The 16,968-nt window shown below is 50.4% G+C and overlaps 1 protein-coding gene across 2 annotated transcripts in view; it reads left to right on the top strand.

Annotated features, from left to right (window-relative positions):
• The first annotated feature begins 1,964 nt into the window (after positions 1-1,964).
• Positions 1,965-16,968, top strand: part of MOCS1 (molybdenum cofactor synthesis 1) — a 46,592-nt gene continuing 31,588 nt past the window's right edge. For both annotated transcript variants that reach the window (XM_036248748.1, XM_036248749.1), the window contains exons 1-3: positions 1,965-2,139; positions 8,933-9,059; positions 10,430-10,597. In XM_036248748.1, the coding sequence (XP_036104641.1) occupies positions 2,017-2,139; positions 8,933-9,059; positions 10,430-10,597 (418 nt within the window). In that variant the 5' untranslated portion in view covers positions 1,965-2,016. The remainder of the gene's footprint in view (positions 2,140-8,932; positions 9,060-10,429; positions 10,598-16,968) is intronic.

Below are 16,968 nucleotides of genomic sequence, written 5' to 3'. Positions count from 1 at the left end.
ACCAGGGACAGGGGTGCCTGGATTATGTAGGTGGTCTCTAAATGCAAGGACAAATATCCTTATAAGAAGAAGGCAGAGGAGAATTAAGACAGAAGAGAAGGAGGCCATGGGATAGAAGCGATCACAGAGAGAAGATGCTATACTGCTGGCTTTGAAGATAAAGGAAGGGACCTTGAGCCAAGGAATGCAGCTCTGCACGCTGCAAAAGGCAAAGAAGACAGGTTCTCCTCAGAGCCCTGGAGGGAACAAATCTGCCAACATCATAATCTGGCCCCTGAAAGTGTAAGAGAATAATTTTGTTTTAAGCCACCAATTTGTGGCAACTTGTTGTAGTAATAATCCAAAGCTTAAATAGCTCAGGACAGAGCTAATTAAAAACCAATACATAGACTCAGAATCTCGGCTTCCTCTAAATTCTAAAAACTTAATACTGGATCAAGTTTATGTCACATGACTTCTTACCTGAAAAAAGTTCTCCTGACAAATCCAGACATCAAACTTAGCAGTGGGCAGAGCTTTGAACAGTCTTCAGTGGTCCTCAGGCCCTTTGCAAACAGGCTTTTGTTCCCGCCAGTTTCAAACATACCCAGACACACCCTCACTCCCTGTAATGTACTGTCTAAATTTTGAATAAATCTCAAATCTAAGGCTAAAATAATTTTGGCTTTTCTGACAATCTTGCTGCCTTTGTACTTATCAGTTATACATAGTCAGTCAATTCTGTAAGACCAGAAACTCTATCCTCATTTCCTAGTATGCACTTGTTAGCTAGTATGTTCTAGTCAATGTTTGAGTCTTGCAATTTTACAATGATAGAGTTTTGGATGCAATAGATAGGTTGGCTTGAGCATAATGATCCTTAGTACATAGGTTCATTATTGACTGTGCATTACCATCCAAAATCTTAGAAGACTATAGTTCTTCTTAATCTTAGAAGACTACAGCATCTTCTACATGTAGAAAGGGGAGGTGGCGTGTGGCTACATGGGGAGGTGGGAAGTGGGGAGACAGCTATCTGCCATTGTTTTTGAAAGTGAGAAAGAGAGACTCCTTCCCATTCCTAACACATACTAAGTTTTCACTTTAGAAATCAGGTTGTCTCAGTTTTGCCACCTATCAACTATGTGACTTTGGGAAAATTACTTAACATCTCTCTAAGCCTCAGTTTCTTCAGCTGCAAGATTGATGTTCTGGATGTTCTGTTAATTGCAGGATTATTTTAACTATTAAATGATACCTAGCATGGAGCTTGGTGTGTAGGAAGCATTACAAAAATGATATGCACTCATTCTATGACTTCTCCCCATATACTTCTTTTTTAAACGAAGAGGCCAAAATTGTTAATGTTCTTTGGGAGCACAATTGGAGAAGTGTATGTTGAAAGGCGCTGATCATCCTACAACCAGGGCCAAAACAGCAAACTCAAAAGTTGTTATGCTATGGATCAGTCTGAGGAAGTGAGATGAGTCATAAATATGCAGAGTCAGACCACGTTTTTATATAAAATGTTGATATTTTGTTCCTTCTGAATTTTTTTGCATTGATTTTGGCTTTTCAATACATTGCATTAGAGTATTATTTATCGTGATAACTTACTTTTTTGGCACCCTTTTCAACTTTGTGCCCAAAGCCATGCTGTATTCACCTGGTCCTAGTCCTGCTGTGCCTACAGCACTTTGTGGCAGTCACACCAAGACCTACGCTCTGGACCAGAGCAGCCAGAGAAGCCTGCAGGAAAAGACCTGGGATTTCCTCTGAGCTTGAACTTGCTTTCCAAGCCCTAGAAAGCCTTACCCAGCACAGGACAGGAGCAGAGGGCGTGGACCACAACGCCCAGAAGGCTGCGCGGCTCAGGACCCTCGTCGATTGGCTGAGCGGCTCGGGACCCTCGCCGATTGGCTGCGCTGGCCCCGCCCCCGCCCCACCCCTGCCGCGATGACCCGGGGCGGCGAGTCCCGGGCTAGAGTACTCCTGAAGCTGGCTACCTAGGGAGTATCACCTAGGCCAACGGGCTTCATGGCGGCGCGGCTGGTGTCCCGGATGCTGCGGCGGGTCCTGAGGTCCAGTGTCCGGAGCTGCAGCTCAGGGGCTCGGGTGACGCAGCCCCGACGCGGCGAACCCTCCCAATCTGCCGCGGAGGTGAGCCCGCCGCATCTACACGGTCCCGGGAGGGGGCGGCCTGGCAAGCTGCCCCTTAAGCCCAGAGAAGCACCCCGCCCGTCTGAGGCCGCTAATTCTGGGAGGGACCCCTCGCCGCCTAATTGGGGGTAGGGAGAGGAGTGGGATGATGTTCTCTGGATGGACTGCCTGGTCTCACCCGTACTTGAACCAGGGTGGGGGAGGGGGTCCGCTCCTTGCGGTCTTGCTTACAAACCTCGCTGCCCACCAGCCCTGCAACCCCAGCAGGTGCGGGTGGCTGCCGGAGATGGGGAGCAGCCGGCAGGACTTTGGATCCTATGAGATGTTATTAGCACCCCTCTCCGCCCGCCTCACACTCAGCCTCTTCCTTAAACATGTGCCCCCTCTCCCCCCGTGGACTTGCCTGTGTGGGATCCGGTGTTCTGTGCCACCCTGCTGTAAAGTGTGACACTGACGGAAAGCGTCACCTTGGTACCAACAGCCGCCTGTCACTTCGGTAGTCACAGGGTTCGGACTGACTTTCTGTTTCATCTTCATTTCCCTGGGGAGGGTTCAGCCCCATTTTAGAGCAGCGGGGGCAGGACCTGGGCCCTTCCAGGTGAGGGATTCCCCTCTCTCTTCTGGGTGGGCATCGGTCCCCGGTCCTTGACAACACCCTCAGACTGATTCATAGCATAACAACTTTCAAGTTTGCTGTTCTTTTGTGTGTGTATGATCAGAGAATAATATTAGGAGAAGCATCTCTTTTTATTTGGTGAAACCTTATTTTCTAGACCCATCTGGTCATTCTCTTCCGTCTCCCAGCACAAGGCTGCATGTCCTGGGATTCATCAGCTCCTGCTTTCCCCATACCACCCCCACTACCACCCAGTCAGGGGGCGCCTCACTTGCGGTCTGGGATCAGGCACAGTTGCTGGGAAGTGCAGACATGTTTTTCAGTACCCTTAAACTCCATTGAGGGGGAAATAGGAAAGCAAACATTGCCGAGAGATCTTTAAACCGGTCAGGAAAAGGGAAGTTTCTTTTTCCTCCTGCCCCTAATCATTTTGTACCTTTCATGAGGACCTGTGCTAAGTGCTTTAGTCCACACAGTAAGTCTGAAGAGTAGAGGGTATTTCAGGTGTGAGGGCTTATTGAAGTTAAGGTCCCTGGACCCACAGGGCTGTAAGGGGCAGGGACTCAAACTCCAGTAGCCTCTCCTTGACACTGTGCGGGGAGCTGTACTTAGCAGGTACAAGCATGGACTCTGGAACAGAATGTCTGGATTTGAACCCCAGCCCTATCACTTACTAGGCATGTGAACTTCACCTCTCAGTGCCTCAGTCTCCCCATGTGTAAAGTGGGAATAATATACTATAATAACCACCAGCTGATAATAGAGATTAAGTGCATGTGAGTACAGTGTTAAGTATGTATTTGTTGTAATGATAGTCTTTGTTGACATTGACCCCTGCTGTGCCCCAATCATCCCCTCCCACTTGGACATTCAAGATAGTCATTCTGTCAACAATCTGACCACAGACCTCCCATCCTGGCCGCTCCCCTCTAGAGTTACCCTCAGCCAACAGGTTGTGCTGGATGCTACCCCACCTTCCTTGGACTTCCCCTATGGTGTTTAACACGGTGGTGTGTAGGTGATGGAGTCAGCAGATAGGTTTGGCTGTTTGAAACCCAGCTAGTGAGGGGGCACAAGGAGTAGACACAGCACAGGAAAGGGTGCCCCAGGTTTTCACACTTGCTTTGCCTCCAGTTTTACCTGACTCCTGGGGTGTCACTTCTTCCCTCTTCAGGTCTTTAAAACCAGAGGGTTAAAGCAGCCCATCTTTACACAGTGGGGGGAGGGCACAGAATTCTTGAAGAGTCTCAGAGGTGAGACAAGTCTGGAGGTACATATATGTGCAGCCTATCCCGAGTGTCCAGTGGCAAGAGCAGGGGTGAGGGCACCTGGGACCCCATCCCCCCTTCCCTTCCTGCAGAGTACCTTTTCCCACACCCCCCACAGGGCCTTGGCCCTTTGGTTTGGGATGGGGGGTTGCTTGGAGAGACAGGGAAAAGCCACTGGGGAGATAGCATTCTCCGTGTCGTGTCGGGGTGTAGGTGAGCGATGGGAAGTGTGGCGTGGGAGCTGGCTGTGAGGGTGGTGGAAAGGAGGCCTTGGATTTTGTCCAAGGACAGGTTGAGCAGCTTCTCCATGTAGAAAGGGGAGGTGGCATGTGGCTATGTGGGGAGCTGGGACGAGGGAGACAGCTACCTGCCACTGTGATTGGGGCGGCCTGAGCAGTCTTCCCTGCAAGGCTTACCCCGTCCAGAAGCACTGCATCCCTTTCTCCCTCGCAGGCCCCTGCAGGCTTAGTTGGGGCAAGAGAGGGCTGGCCTCCCGTCCTGGTCCTGCTGCCTCCGGGCAGGGGAGAGAGGGAGGGACTAGGCAAGGCCAAGGCACCCAGCTGTGCAAATGGCTGGGAAAGAAGAGGGAGTGGGTGGAGGAGAAGGCGGGAGGGGCAGCAGGCCCTGGCCTGGGGCAGGGACACTGGGAGGGAAAGAAGACCGAGGGGCCGCAGGATGTTATCTTGACTCCCAGTCGCTCAGCTCTTTAAAAGCTTTGGTTTGGTAGGTGTGACACTCCTTGCCTGGAGCCTTAGATGTGAAGACCACATACTTAGGGTGGGAATGAGGGGGAGGAAGGGAGCAAGGCCTGGGGCTGGGCTTTGTGCTAAGTCCTCTCGGGTAGCAGAGATTAATTTTGAGGCACGCATGGTGTACGTCATCATAAACAGCAGGTCAGCCGGGGCCACTGGTATTTGAGTTTGGCATGTGTTTTCTCTCCTACTACCTCTGTGTACACTCACTCTAAAGCTATTTGGGGGCTGGCCTTTACCACTGAAATCAATGACCACGGTGAGTGACTAACAGCTAGGGGAAGCACTCAACTCCTTTGTACCACCCTGCCCACCCCACTCAGCCCCAGTCTGCACTGGGCAGGGAGACAAGAGGCAGCCAGTAGCATGTGGCAGGCTGCTGAGAACGTGGTTATTAGCACTATTATCAGTGGTCCTGGAGTGGCTCAGACCCTCCTGTCCTGCTTTGGGTGGCAGCAGGTCGGAAATGCCAGCCACGGGTTGGAAGGCCAAGGCCTGGCAGGTGTGGGGAGCTGACGGCGGGAAGACTAGCCACAGCACACAGCCGTGCTCCGGGCGCTTGTCTGATGCTGAGTACGTGTGAGTAGCAGTTCCTGGAAGAACATGGCAGGAATCACATATCCAATACTTAATCTGTGCCATCAAGTGAGGTAGAAATATTACCCACGCTTTATGGATGAGGAAACTAAGGCTTAAGAATTCAGCTTGTCAGCTAGTTAGTAACAGAGCCAGGCTTGCAATTCAGGTTTATCTACTCGCAAAGCCTGTGCTCAGAACTGCAACTACCCCGGAGGAAAATAGCCCCTTATCCTGGTGTGGCTGGGCCTGTGGCTCTCAGCCCATCACAGAGCAGTTGAGTCAGATTCTTTAGGGAGCCTCGGGCATCAGCACTCAGAAGCTCTTCGGGGGAGTTGAATGCACGAGCAAGCTGAGACCCACTGCGCCAGGCGAGTCCAGCCCGGAGGTGAAGGACGATCCCCATGTAGCTCGGGCTTTGCACACACTGCCTTTCTCTTTGGATTAGGGGCCTGTCTTTCTGTCCATTGACACAGTTTGTCACTTGCTACTAACATATTGTGTAGACACCGGGATACTGAGTCACACAGGAGGGCTACCCACACGGGAAACAGCCTGACCCAGGCTGGGGCCCTGGAATGTGGGCAGCGAAGGGCATCAGTGCTCTGCCCTGCTGGTGCCATTCCCTCCGGGTCCTGGGCTCCTTTGACTGGCACTGATATTTTTTCCTCAAGGGGATTTAAGGGAAAGGAAAAAACTAGAAGAACAAAAGTAGGACATGCAGTGTTGGAGGAGAAAAGAGGTAGGGATGAGGATTGTTTTTTTTTTATCCTCACCGGAGGACATTTTTGCATCCATCTTCAGATAGAGTGGGAGGGAGAGGGGGAGGAAGAGAGAGAGAGAAACATCAATGTGAGAGAGACACATCGGCTGGTTGCCACCTGCACGACCCCAACCGGGGCTGGGGACAAACGGCAACCACAGTATACGCTCTTAGCGGGAACCGAACCCAGGACTCTCTGGTCCATGGGTCGAAGCTCTAACCACTGAGCCAAACTGGCCAGGATGATGAGGCTTGTTAATATCCAAGAGAGTGGGAGAGGGAGAGGGAAGGAGGGGGCTGGGGAGAGAGAGAGAGAGAGAGTCTGTATGTGTGTACAGAGTCTGAATGAATCTAGATAAGGTCACTCCAGGTCTCAAAAGTGAACTCCAGCCGCCCCTCCCTGGCCAGAGCAGAGCACCTAATTCCGTTCTTGTTTGCCCAGTCAGCTGCTTGCTCCCTGATTTCTGCTGAGTCATACTCCTTGGCCCTCTCACTTGCTCCCAATTCCTGGATTTATTTTGCCTCCTCCCTCACCCAGCCATCTCCCCTGAGTGTTAGATGAGGGTCAGGTGGGGCATCTTGGCAAGTGAGGAGTTGGGGGTCTGGGGTGATTGACAGATTAATGAATTGCAAATAGCTGTTGATGGAGTGGCAGGTGCAACTCTGCCATAAACCTCGATTCCCAGGTATTGGACCTCCCAGACTCTGGTAACCAATGGCACTCCTGGCCCTGGAGCATCCCCTGCCCCTCCCCCAGGGCGACCTCTGGAAAGGCAATGGGGTGCGGAGGGAGGAAGGCGCTGCTTGTAGACTGCAGTTCAGAGAAGTGAGTGCTGCTTACCTGGCATGGCTGCGCGGGTTTCTCCAGGGCGCGGGGCACTGGCCTGGGTGTGGGCGTCCTGGGAAAGCGCCCCCCCCCGCCCTCACTCCTCTCCCTTCCGCCTCCTGGGTCAGGCTGTGGCCCTGGCTGCAGGAGCACCTGGAGACATTAGAAACACACATGCTCAGGGACAGACTCAGTTGATTTCCAGAGGGATGTGTTTCTTAGGCTCCCCTCGTGGTTGCAGTACAGCCGGGGCTGAGGGCTGAGGTACGTGTTCCTCCCTCCCGGCTACAGGCGGACAGTTACCCGGGACCTCGGGAGGGCATGCAGCTTCTGTCCCCTTAGGTTACAGGGTCATCATAGTCCTAGCTGTTTGCCTACCAGCTTCCTGGCCCCCTCCCCTCACCTTACTTACCCCATTATTCTCTTTTTATTATTTTATGAGGAAAACAGGCCTTTGGAACTTTCCCAGTCTGTAAGGTCACAGCTGGCCCCAGAAACCAGCATTCTTTTCTTTTCTTTTTTTCTTTACTGATTTGAGAGAGAGGGAGGGAGGAAGAGGGAGATGGAAACATCGATGAGAGAGAACATCGGGGGCAGCCTCCTGCATGCCCCTCACTGGGGACTGGGCACGGGTCGACACTCAGCCGCGGAGCCACCCGCCGGGCAGAAACCAGGATTCTTACCCCAATCCAGAATCCTGTCCGTAGACCGCATGGACCACTGCCAAGGTCATGATATCTTTGTTCTAAAGATTCTGAAGAAATGACTTCTGTTCACCCAGTGAACTGCTCCACGTGTCTTCTCGGACTCACCCTATGGAATTAGAGGAAAGAATGTAAACTTGGAAGCAGAGACCTGAATTTGAATCCTAGTTCTGCCGAGAATGTTCTTGGACCCCGTCCAAGCCATACTTATAATAATCCTTTTGGGGTAGGTGTGGGAATTGAGCAGGAACATTCTTTGTGATTTTAGGGTGTCTTGCAAGTGTTCCTTCTCAGAGAGTGATCCCAGCACCTGTCTTGACCCAGGTTTTGCTCAAAGGCGGGAAATTAGACTAGATAAGACTTTGGAAAGGGTGAGGTTGGCTGCCTTCTTTCTCTCCAGCAGGGGTTTGGCCTTGCAGGGAATCTCCGGCAACCTCCTCCCCCTTAGGCCTCAGACAATGGATGCCTATTTTTTTCTCCTGACAATGAGTCCTGGAAGGATCAAGGCTGGAGTAATCTCTGCATGGTCATTCGGCCCCTCTATTCTGCCTTCCTGGGGCTGGTGGCCTCGTTCCTTCTGCAGGGATCCCAGGCTCTGCTGTCCTTGCCCTGCAGGCCTCCTGGGTGAGGGGAGACCTCCCTGTGTGTATACCCTTCCAGCTGCTCCTGATGGCCTGGCCAGTTGGGTCTTCCTGGGCAGTGGGGCGCTCCAGGGAGCCCAGCCAACAGAGAGAGAGAGTTATGGGGGAGGCAGCTTGTGTGACACCCAGTCAGTGATTTTGCTTGGAGCTGTCTGTCTCCCACTGTAAAGGGAAGGAATGGGAGGCCTTGGTTGGAGAGGTGGCTCACCAAGTCCCAGGCAGGGCAGCAGTGGTGCCCCGGTCCCTCCGCTGCCCGCTCCCTCCTTTCTCCTTTCTGGACCTGCTTGCCAGCTGGCGTGGTTGCCAAGTGCCAAGTGGCACATTCTCTCCCAGTGGCCTGTCCAGGAGATACTGGATTGTTTGTTCCTGGAGAGGCTTCCTTTAAGGAAGGGGGTAGGCATGCCTGCCGAGGTCCCGCACCCCCGGGGCTGAGTGTCCTTCCCTCAGGCCAGTGTGTGGATGAGGGGGAATCCCAGCTCCCCCGGACTGTGGAACCCACATGGATGCAAAGTTAGAGGTGCTGCTGCACAGATGTCAAAGACGAGGGAGGGGGTGGTCAGTGGGGGGTCATGCCCCAGAGGTGGGCTTTCCCCAGGCGGGCTCCCTCGCTGCGCTCATCCACGTTTCCTCCCGCCCTGTCCCTGCAGGAGCTGTCCGGGCGGAGGCGATTCCTGAGGGAGCATGCCACCCCCTTCTCCGCCTTCCTCACCGACGGCTTTGGCCGCCAGCACAGCTACCTGCGCATCTCCCTCACCGAGAAGTGCAACCTCCGATGTGAGTCTCCTTCCTGGGCCCTGCTGAGCTTCTGTCCCACGGCTGAAATCTCCCCGCGCCCAGGAGTCCTCCATGCTCCCCGCTCCTTTATAACTTCCTCACCTGCCAGTCTTGCTTGCTTGCCAGGTGGGGTCAGGGGCGAGGTAGGGATCAAGGCTTGAGTTTACAGTCCTGGAAGCTGGCTCCGCTTGGGGTTGGATTCAAGAACAGAATTGCTGTTTGTTTAGCATTGAGACTGGAGCTGGATGCCTTCCTCTCCAGGGTCTCTCTTCCTCCCTCCCGTTTCCCTGCACTGCCCAAAGTTCAGGACATTCCAGGGTGGCCACGCTAGACGCTAGGAACATGTGAGGTCCACAGCAGTGCCCATGGCCAACATTGCCAGCTGTGGAGACAGCCAGTCTCATGGCGGAAATCGGGGCCAAGATGATGGAATTCTCGTTTCATAACCCCACGTGGACGGCTCTGGGGTGTATCCGCTGCTGCGTTATTTCTAAAGTTCATTGGCTGCCCTCTCCCCTCCGCCCCCTCCCTCCCTTCCTCCCTTCCTCCCTTCTATCCTCTGCAATTCACAATAGGAAATGTGTTTACTTCATGGCCCCGTAAATATGTGTGTAATAAATGTTTAACCAGACAAAACTCCATGCAGTACTGATGCTCTGATGCTCTTACCTATTCTATTCAGTTTTAAAAGACTAATTCTGGACCTTCGCTAGTTTGGTGAAATGACCTGCTACCAATCCTTGTTAACACTGTGCCACCAGACCGAGCAGAGGGGGTGCCCCTCGCTGCCAGGGCTCACCTCGTTTACCCGCTCTGCTACCTGGCCCTGGGCATGCAGTGCCTGAGTTCTCACTGTCAAACCGCACCGGCAGTAACCTGAAATGGGCCGTTCATGAGAACACGTGTAGCTCCAGAGAACAGCGGTGTGACCAGGCCAGAGCGTCCTTCCAAGCCCTTTCTACCCCGTGACACACACGGGAGGGTCACTATTTGCCAAAACCAGATGAAACAAAAGAGGGTGAACGATGCCGCAAGGAATGGGCCCAGGGCCCTGGCCCTCCCGGCAGCCATGCCCAGCACTGAGAAGTCAACATGTGGGCATCCTCCTCCCTTGAGCGAGGCTCTGCTCTCTGCCTGTCTTGTCTTTAACCCGTACCCTCAGCTCCCCCACGGTGGGGAGGGAGTGTTACCGTTTCACAGATGAGAAAGCTGAGGCCCAGAGAGAAGCGGCCTAGGGTCTATGCCGCCTCAGTTTGGCGAGGTCTCTCCTCACTGTCTGCGTGGGGTTCAGGAGAAAGTCTTGGGCCGGTGGGGGCCCTGGACGCAGCCTGGGCCTGACTGCTGTCATCCTCCACGTCCCTGCCCTGCAGGTCAGTACTGCATGCCGGAGGAGGGTGTCCCACTGACCCCCAAGGCAGACCTGCTGACCTCCGAGGAGATCCTGACCCTGGCACGGCTCTTCGTGAAGGAAGGTGTGGACAAGATCCGGCTCACGGGTGGAGAGCCGCTCATCCGGCCGGACGTGGTGGACATCGTGGGTGAGTTGACGAAGGCTGCGCCCTTCTCCCAGCTCCTGCTGGCAGCTGACGTTCGTCTAGAGCATTTGCTCTCCAGGTCCTCCCACCCTTTGAGACGGGTTATCATTCCGTTTTGTTAAGAAATGAGGCACAGAGAAGTTGAGCAACTTGCCCAATGTCACAAAGCTAGTAAGTGCCAGAGCCCAGAGGCTTGCCGTCACATTTGGACTAAAGTCCTCCCCAGGGCCTGGAGGCCCACGTGGTCTGCCTCCCTGACCCCTCCAGGCACGGTGCCAGGCCTTGTACTGTCTGTTTCCTCTCTGGGAGCTCAGGGCTCACTGCCTGCCCCATTCAGGTCTCTGCTCAGTGTTGTCACCTTGGGGAGGCCTCTCGACCATTCTATAGTACATCCTTTACAAACGGCAAGTTATAATCTGAAACAGAATTCAAAAATAAAAAACTAAAGTACATTTCCACATAGACACCCAGCCACTCCGTGTCCCAGGAGTTGCCAAACTGCAGCCCACAGGCCTAATCTGGGCCACCACCTGTTTCGTGTGGCCTGCAGGCCAAGCATGGTGCCTGTGTTTCTGTAGATTGGGGGGAGGGGGAAATCCAAAGAGGAACATATTGTAACACAGGAGAATTCTATGAAATCCTAAATTCACTGTCCATTAATGAAGTTTTATTGGAACACAGCCACGCCTCTCATTTACATACTTCCCAGGGCTGCTTTCACAGAACTGAGCAGTTTCAGAGACCACGTGGGTGGCAATGCCTTTACTATTTACTGTCTGGCCTTTTGCGGAAAAAGTGTAGCGACCCCTACTCTATCCTCTTACCCTGATTTTCCTCTGTAGCACTTGTTTTATTTGGACGTTACGTTATTCAGTTGTATGTGGTTTTGCCCGTTGTGTGGTCTGTCTCCTCCACTAACTAGCAGGTGCGCTGAGCTGTGGCAGGGTGTGTTCCCAGCTGTTACAGCACCTGGGCCAGGCCTCACACAGGTGGTGCTCCCTGCCAGAAGCTGGATGAATGGAGAGTGGTTCAAAGTGTGATCTCTGAAGTATGACATTCCCACGTGTGAGTCTCAGCTGTGCCTCTTACTGACAGCACACCTTTGGGCCATGCTGAGCCTTAGGACACAGGTAGTTCCTGCCTACGGGGTGGGCCTGGGGAAGGAAGAGAAGGAAACCTCAGTACCGGCAGGTGCTCTGCCCTGCTTCTAAGCTCCAAGGTCAGGCAGAGCGAGACCTTTGCTCACATGATTGTAGATGAGGAAATCAGAGGAAATCAGAGGAAAATAAGGTTCTGTGTTCTTAACTGCTAAGCCCTCCACCCCCTCACCGCCAGCCCTACCCCAGCTGCTCTGCTTAGGATCTCCCAACCCCCAGCTCTCTGCCTCATGTACTGGTTCAGTGATCTTTCTCCTGAGTGAGTGCTCACGTGGGGGGCCTGTGCTGGGGTGCAGTGAGCCTCATACTGCGTGGAGGCCCCACGGCCCATTGGCAGAAGCAGCTGCTGGGCCTGCCGTCTGACGAGGAGCCCAGGTGCCGTGGGAGCCCCTGACAGCCCTCCCCTCTCCCCTTCCCGTGGCCAGCGCCCTCCACCCCCACTAGTCACTTGGCCGGGGATCCTGCCGTTATTTCTTGGCTGGACAAGCTGTCCCAGGGGAGCTGACCCCCTGTTTCAGGTGGTTCCTCAGAGCTTCAGAGAGAGGCTGGGTTCCAGGAAAAGGCCGAACCTGACTGGCTGCCAGGCCCAGCCCCCTTGTTCAGGCCACTCAGTCTGCCCTCCGGCACGGGCTCCACCTCACATTCCTGTGTTCTGTGCCAGGACCTGTGGGAGAGCAGGTGGGATCCCTGCTGGACAGGGGGATGGCTGAGCAGACGAGGATGCGAGCACTCCGGGGAAGCCGCCAGCTTGCTTGGTGCGAGGATGGGAGCCAGGAAAGTGGGCAGCCCTGTTCCCACTCTGCCGAGGCCTGGCTGGGTTCCTTTCCCACCCTGGACCTCAGCTTCCTCATCTGTGCATTCTCCTTCAAGGGCTTTCCTGCTGTGATGGCCACGTCAGTGGTCCTGGATGACAGCACGGGGGACAGGGTTTGATCAGCACATGGATGCTAGCTAGGAAAGGCCCTGGCTGCAGGGGGAGGGTTTACTTCCTGCCTCCTAGGGTGTGGGTTGATGGGGAAAGACTCAACGCCTCCTCTCTCCCAATGCTCCAAAATGAATGGCCATGCTTGCTAACAGTTTGGCATCTCTTAGCCCACCCCTTTGATCTTCCCCAGAGGTCCTGAAAGGCAGGACAGCTGAGGGGAGGGAACAGCGGTCAGCTAGGATATTCATAGACACTTGTCCCCACCGTCCCAGGTTTGAGTTTCCAGACACCCCCTTCTGGGGACAGAGTAAAAGCCTCCAGGTGGCTCTGAGCCTGCTGTCCTGGTCACCTGGGGTCCCTGCCTGAAGTGCTGTCAGCTTTGGGCCTGGGGCTGTGGAACTCTCCATGGAAGATAGCTTGGCTGAGCTCTCTGGCTCCCCCTGTCTGCTGCCCACTGGGGTCCTCTCTGCCAAGCCCTGGACTCTCCTGCACTCCTCCAGCCCGGCTCCTGTGCAGCAATTCCTCCGCCCCTTCTTTCCAGCTGAGCTGGGTTTAAAGCAGTGCCATCCAACAGAACTTCCCCAGAGGGTAGAAATGCTCTAGAGCTGTGACGTCTGACACAGGAGCCAGCAGCCTCGATTACCCTGAGCTCTTGACATGGGGCTAGTGTGACTGGGGGGCTGAATTTGTAACTGTTACATTTTAATTAATAACTACAGTGGCTAACGGCTGCTATTGGAGAGTGAAGGTTTGGGATTTTCCAAAAGAAATAAGAAAATGGGAAATAAATGCACAAGAACTGTGATAATTTTGGAGGCGTTTGCCTCCAAAAGTTGGATCCTGACTTCAAGAATGACTTGTCCTTGTCAGATGACCTTCGCTTAGCTTAGGATTCTGGCTCTTGCAGCCTTTTCCTTCTTTATTTTTCTCTTCCTCCTCCCTCCCTCCCTTTCTTGCATCATGTTGAAGAAATGAAGATAAGGGGAGATCTAGATCTCACAGCTTAAAGGCCACAAGAGGCCCAATGCAACGAGGAAACATTGAGGGTTTTTTAAAGGGTGAAGTTTTTTGTTTTGTTATATTTTTGATGGATTCTAGTTGTGTTGCACTAGATTAAATCTAATCCTTAGTTCATGAGATAGTCATCCTTGGTCCATGCATGACCTGTTTTACTTTATTCATACTAATTTATTTATTGTTGAAACTATTACAGATGTTTCCCTTTTTTCCCATTGACCCTCCTCCTTGCTGCTCCCACCCCCTCCTGCCTCCCCAGCCTAGTGTCCCTGTAGATTGTTGTGCATATTGCATATAAGTTCTTTGGTTTATCTCTTCTCTCCCTCCCACCCCCCGTCCCTCTGAGGTTTGTCAGTCTGTCCTACTTCCATGATTCTGGATTTCTTTTGGTCAACAGCTTATTTTGTTCATTATGTTCCACAGGTAAGTGAGATCATGAGGTACTTGTCTTTCTCTGACTGGCTTATTGCGCTTAACATAATATTCCCCAGGTCCCTTCATGTCGTCTCAAAGGGTAAGACATCTTTCTTCCTTACAGCTGCATAGTACTTCATTGTGTAAATGCACCACAGCTTTTTTATCCACTCATCTACTGATGGGCACTTGAGCTGTTTCCAGATCTTAGCGATTGTAAATAGTGTTGCTGTGAACATAGGGGTGCATATATTCTTTCTGATTGGAGTTTCAGGCTGCTTAGGATATATTCCAAGAAGTGGGATCACTGGGTCAAAAGTCAGTTCTATTTTTAATTTTTTGAGGACATCCCATATTGTTTTACATAATAGCTGCACCAGTCTGCATTCCTACCAGCAGTGTGCAAGAGTCCCCTTTTCTCCACACCCTTGCTGGCATTTGTTGTTAGAGGATTTGTTAATGGCTGCCATTCTGGCAGTTGTGAGGTGATACCTCATGGTCATTTTAATTTGCATCTCTCTGATGATTAGAGATGATATGTCTCTTGGCCATTTGTATGTCCTATTTGGAGAAGTGTCTATTCAGGTCCTCTGCCCATTTTTTAATTGGATTGTCTTTCTTTTGTTGAGTTGTATGAGTAATATATATATATATATATATATATATATATATATATATATATATATATTTATTAATTAATTTTTGTTTATATATATATATATTTTTTTACTCTATATATTTTTGATATTAACCCCTTATCCAGTGTATCGTTGGCAAATATGTTCTTCCAGAGCGAGGGTTCCCCTTTTATTTTGATGCTGGTTTCCTTTGCCGTGCAGAAATTTTAAGATTGATGTAGTCCCATTTTTTCCATTGTTTCTCTTCCCCTAGACAATACATCAGTGAAAACTCTACTACATATGATGTCTGAGATTTTTCTACCTACATTTCTTCTAAGATTTTTATGGCTTCATAGGTTACATTTAAGTCTTTTATCCATTTTGATTTTATTCTTGTATATGGTGTAAGTTGATGGTCCAGTTTCATTTTTTTGCATATAGCTGTCCAATTTTCCCAGCACAATTTATTGAAGAGAATGTCTTTTCTCTATTGTATGCTTTTGCTTCCTTTGTCAAATACTAATTGAGCATACTGTCTTGGGTCGATATCTGGGTTCTCCATTCTGGTCCATTGATCTATATGCCTGTTTTTGTGCCAGTACCAGGCCATTTTTATTATGATGGCTTTGTAGTATAACTTGATGTCTTATATTGTGATCCCTCCCACTTTATTCTTCTTTTCCAAAACTGCTGTGGCTATTGGGATCTTTTATGGTTCCATATAAACTTTTGGGGTATTTGTTCTAGATCTGTGAAATATGCCATTGGTACTTTAATAGGGATTGTATTGAATCTGTAGGTTGCTTTGTGTAGTATGGACATTTTTATGATGTTGATTTTTCCAATCCATGAACATGGTATATGTTTCCACTTTTTTATATCTTCCTCTGTTTCTTTGTTCAATGTCCTGTAGTTTTCTGAGAATATCTTGTTGTTGTTGCAATGGTAAATGGGGTTGTTTTATTTTGTTTTGTTTTTGTTTCCCTTTCTGAGTGTTTATTACTGGTGTATAAAAATGCCAGTGTGATCTGAGAAGATGCTTGATATGATTTAAATCTTCTTGAACTTGTAGAGACTTAGTTTTTGTCCTAATATGTAGTCTATCTTTGAGAATATCCCATGTGCACTTGAGAAGAATGTAAATACTGCAGTTTTGGGGTATAAGTCTCTGTAAATATCTATTAAATCCAATTAATCTAGTGAATCATTTTTTTTTATTAATTAATTTTTGTTACAGATGTTTCTCCTTTTCCCCCCACTGATTCCCCCCTCCCATTCCCTCCCTGCCCTGTCCCCAGCTTTGTTGTCCATGTCCATTGTTCATGCATACATGCATATAAGTTCTGTGGTTTATCTCTCCCTCACCACCCCCTCTTCTGGGAATTGTCAGTCTGTACCCCACTTCCACGTTTCTGGGACTACCCCATTCCTCAGACTGTTATGTTTGTTATATTCCACAAATAAGTGAAATCATATGATACTTGTCTTTCTCTGTTTAGCTTGTTTCACTTAGGATGATACTTTCCAGGTCCCTCCATGTAGTCTCAAAGGATAAGAGATCTTTCTTTCTTACAGCTGCGTAGTACTCCATTGTGTATATGTACCACAGCTTTTTTATCCATTCGTCTACTGATGGACAGTTGTGCTGTTTCCAGATCTTAGCGGTTGTAAATAGTGCTGCTACAAACATGGGGGTATGATCTAGTGAATCATTTAGAGTCTCTGTCTCCTTGTTAATTGTTTGTCTAGAGTATCTATCCAGTGATATCAGTGGGGTATTGAGGTCCCCTGCTATGATTGTGGTGCTATTTCTCCTTTGAAGTTCTCCAGAAATTTTAAAATATATTTTGTTACTCCTGTATTGGGTATATATGTGTTTACCAAGGTTATATCCTCCTGTTGGATAGGTCCTTTCAATATTATGTAGTGGCCTTCTTTGTCTCTAATTAAGGCCTGGGGTGGCAATACTCATATCTGATAAAGTGTATTTTTATCAGATATGAGTATTGCTACCCCAGCTTTTTTTCCTTTACATTTGCTTGGAAATTTTTTTCCATCCCTTCACTTTCAACCTATGTGAGTCTTTTGTTGTGATGTGGGTCTCTTGTAAACAATATATATGTGAGTAATACTTTCTTATCCACTCGGCTACTCTGTGTCTCTTGATTTGAGTGTTTAATCCATTTACATTTAAGGTTATTGATATGTACATATTTATTACCATTATCATTTATTATGGTT

The sequence above is a fragment of the Molossus molossus genome, unplaced genomic scaffold (assembly GCF_014108415.1).
Source record: "Molossus molossus isolate mMolMol1 unplaced genomic scaffold, mMolMol1.p scaffold_m16_p_8, whole genome shotgun sequence".
NCBI classification, from domain to species: Eukaryota; Metazoa; Chordata; class Mammalia; order Chiroptera; family Molossidae; genus Molossus; species Molossus molossus.
This window is presented reverse-complemented; position numbering and strand designations above follow the sequence as displayed.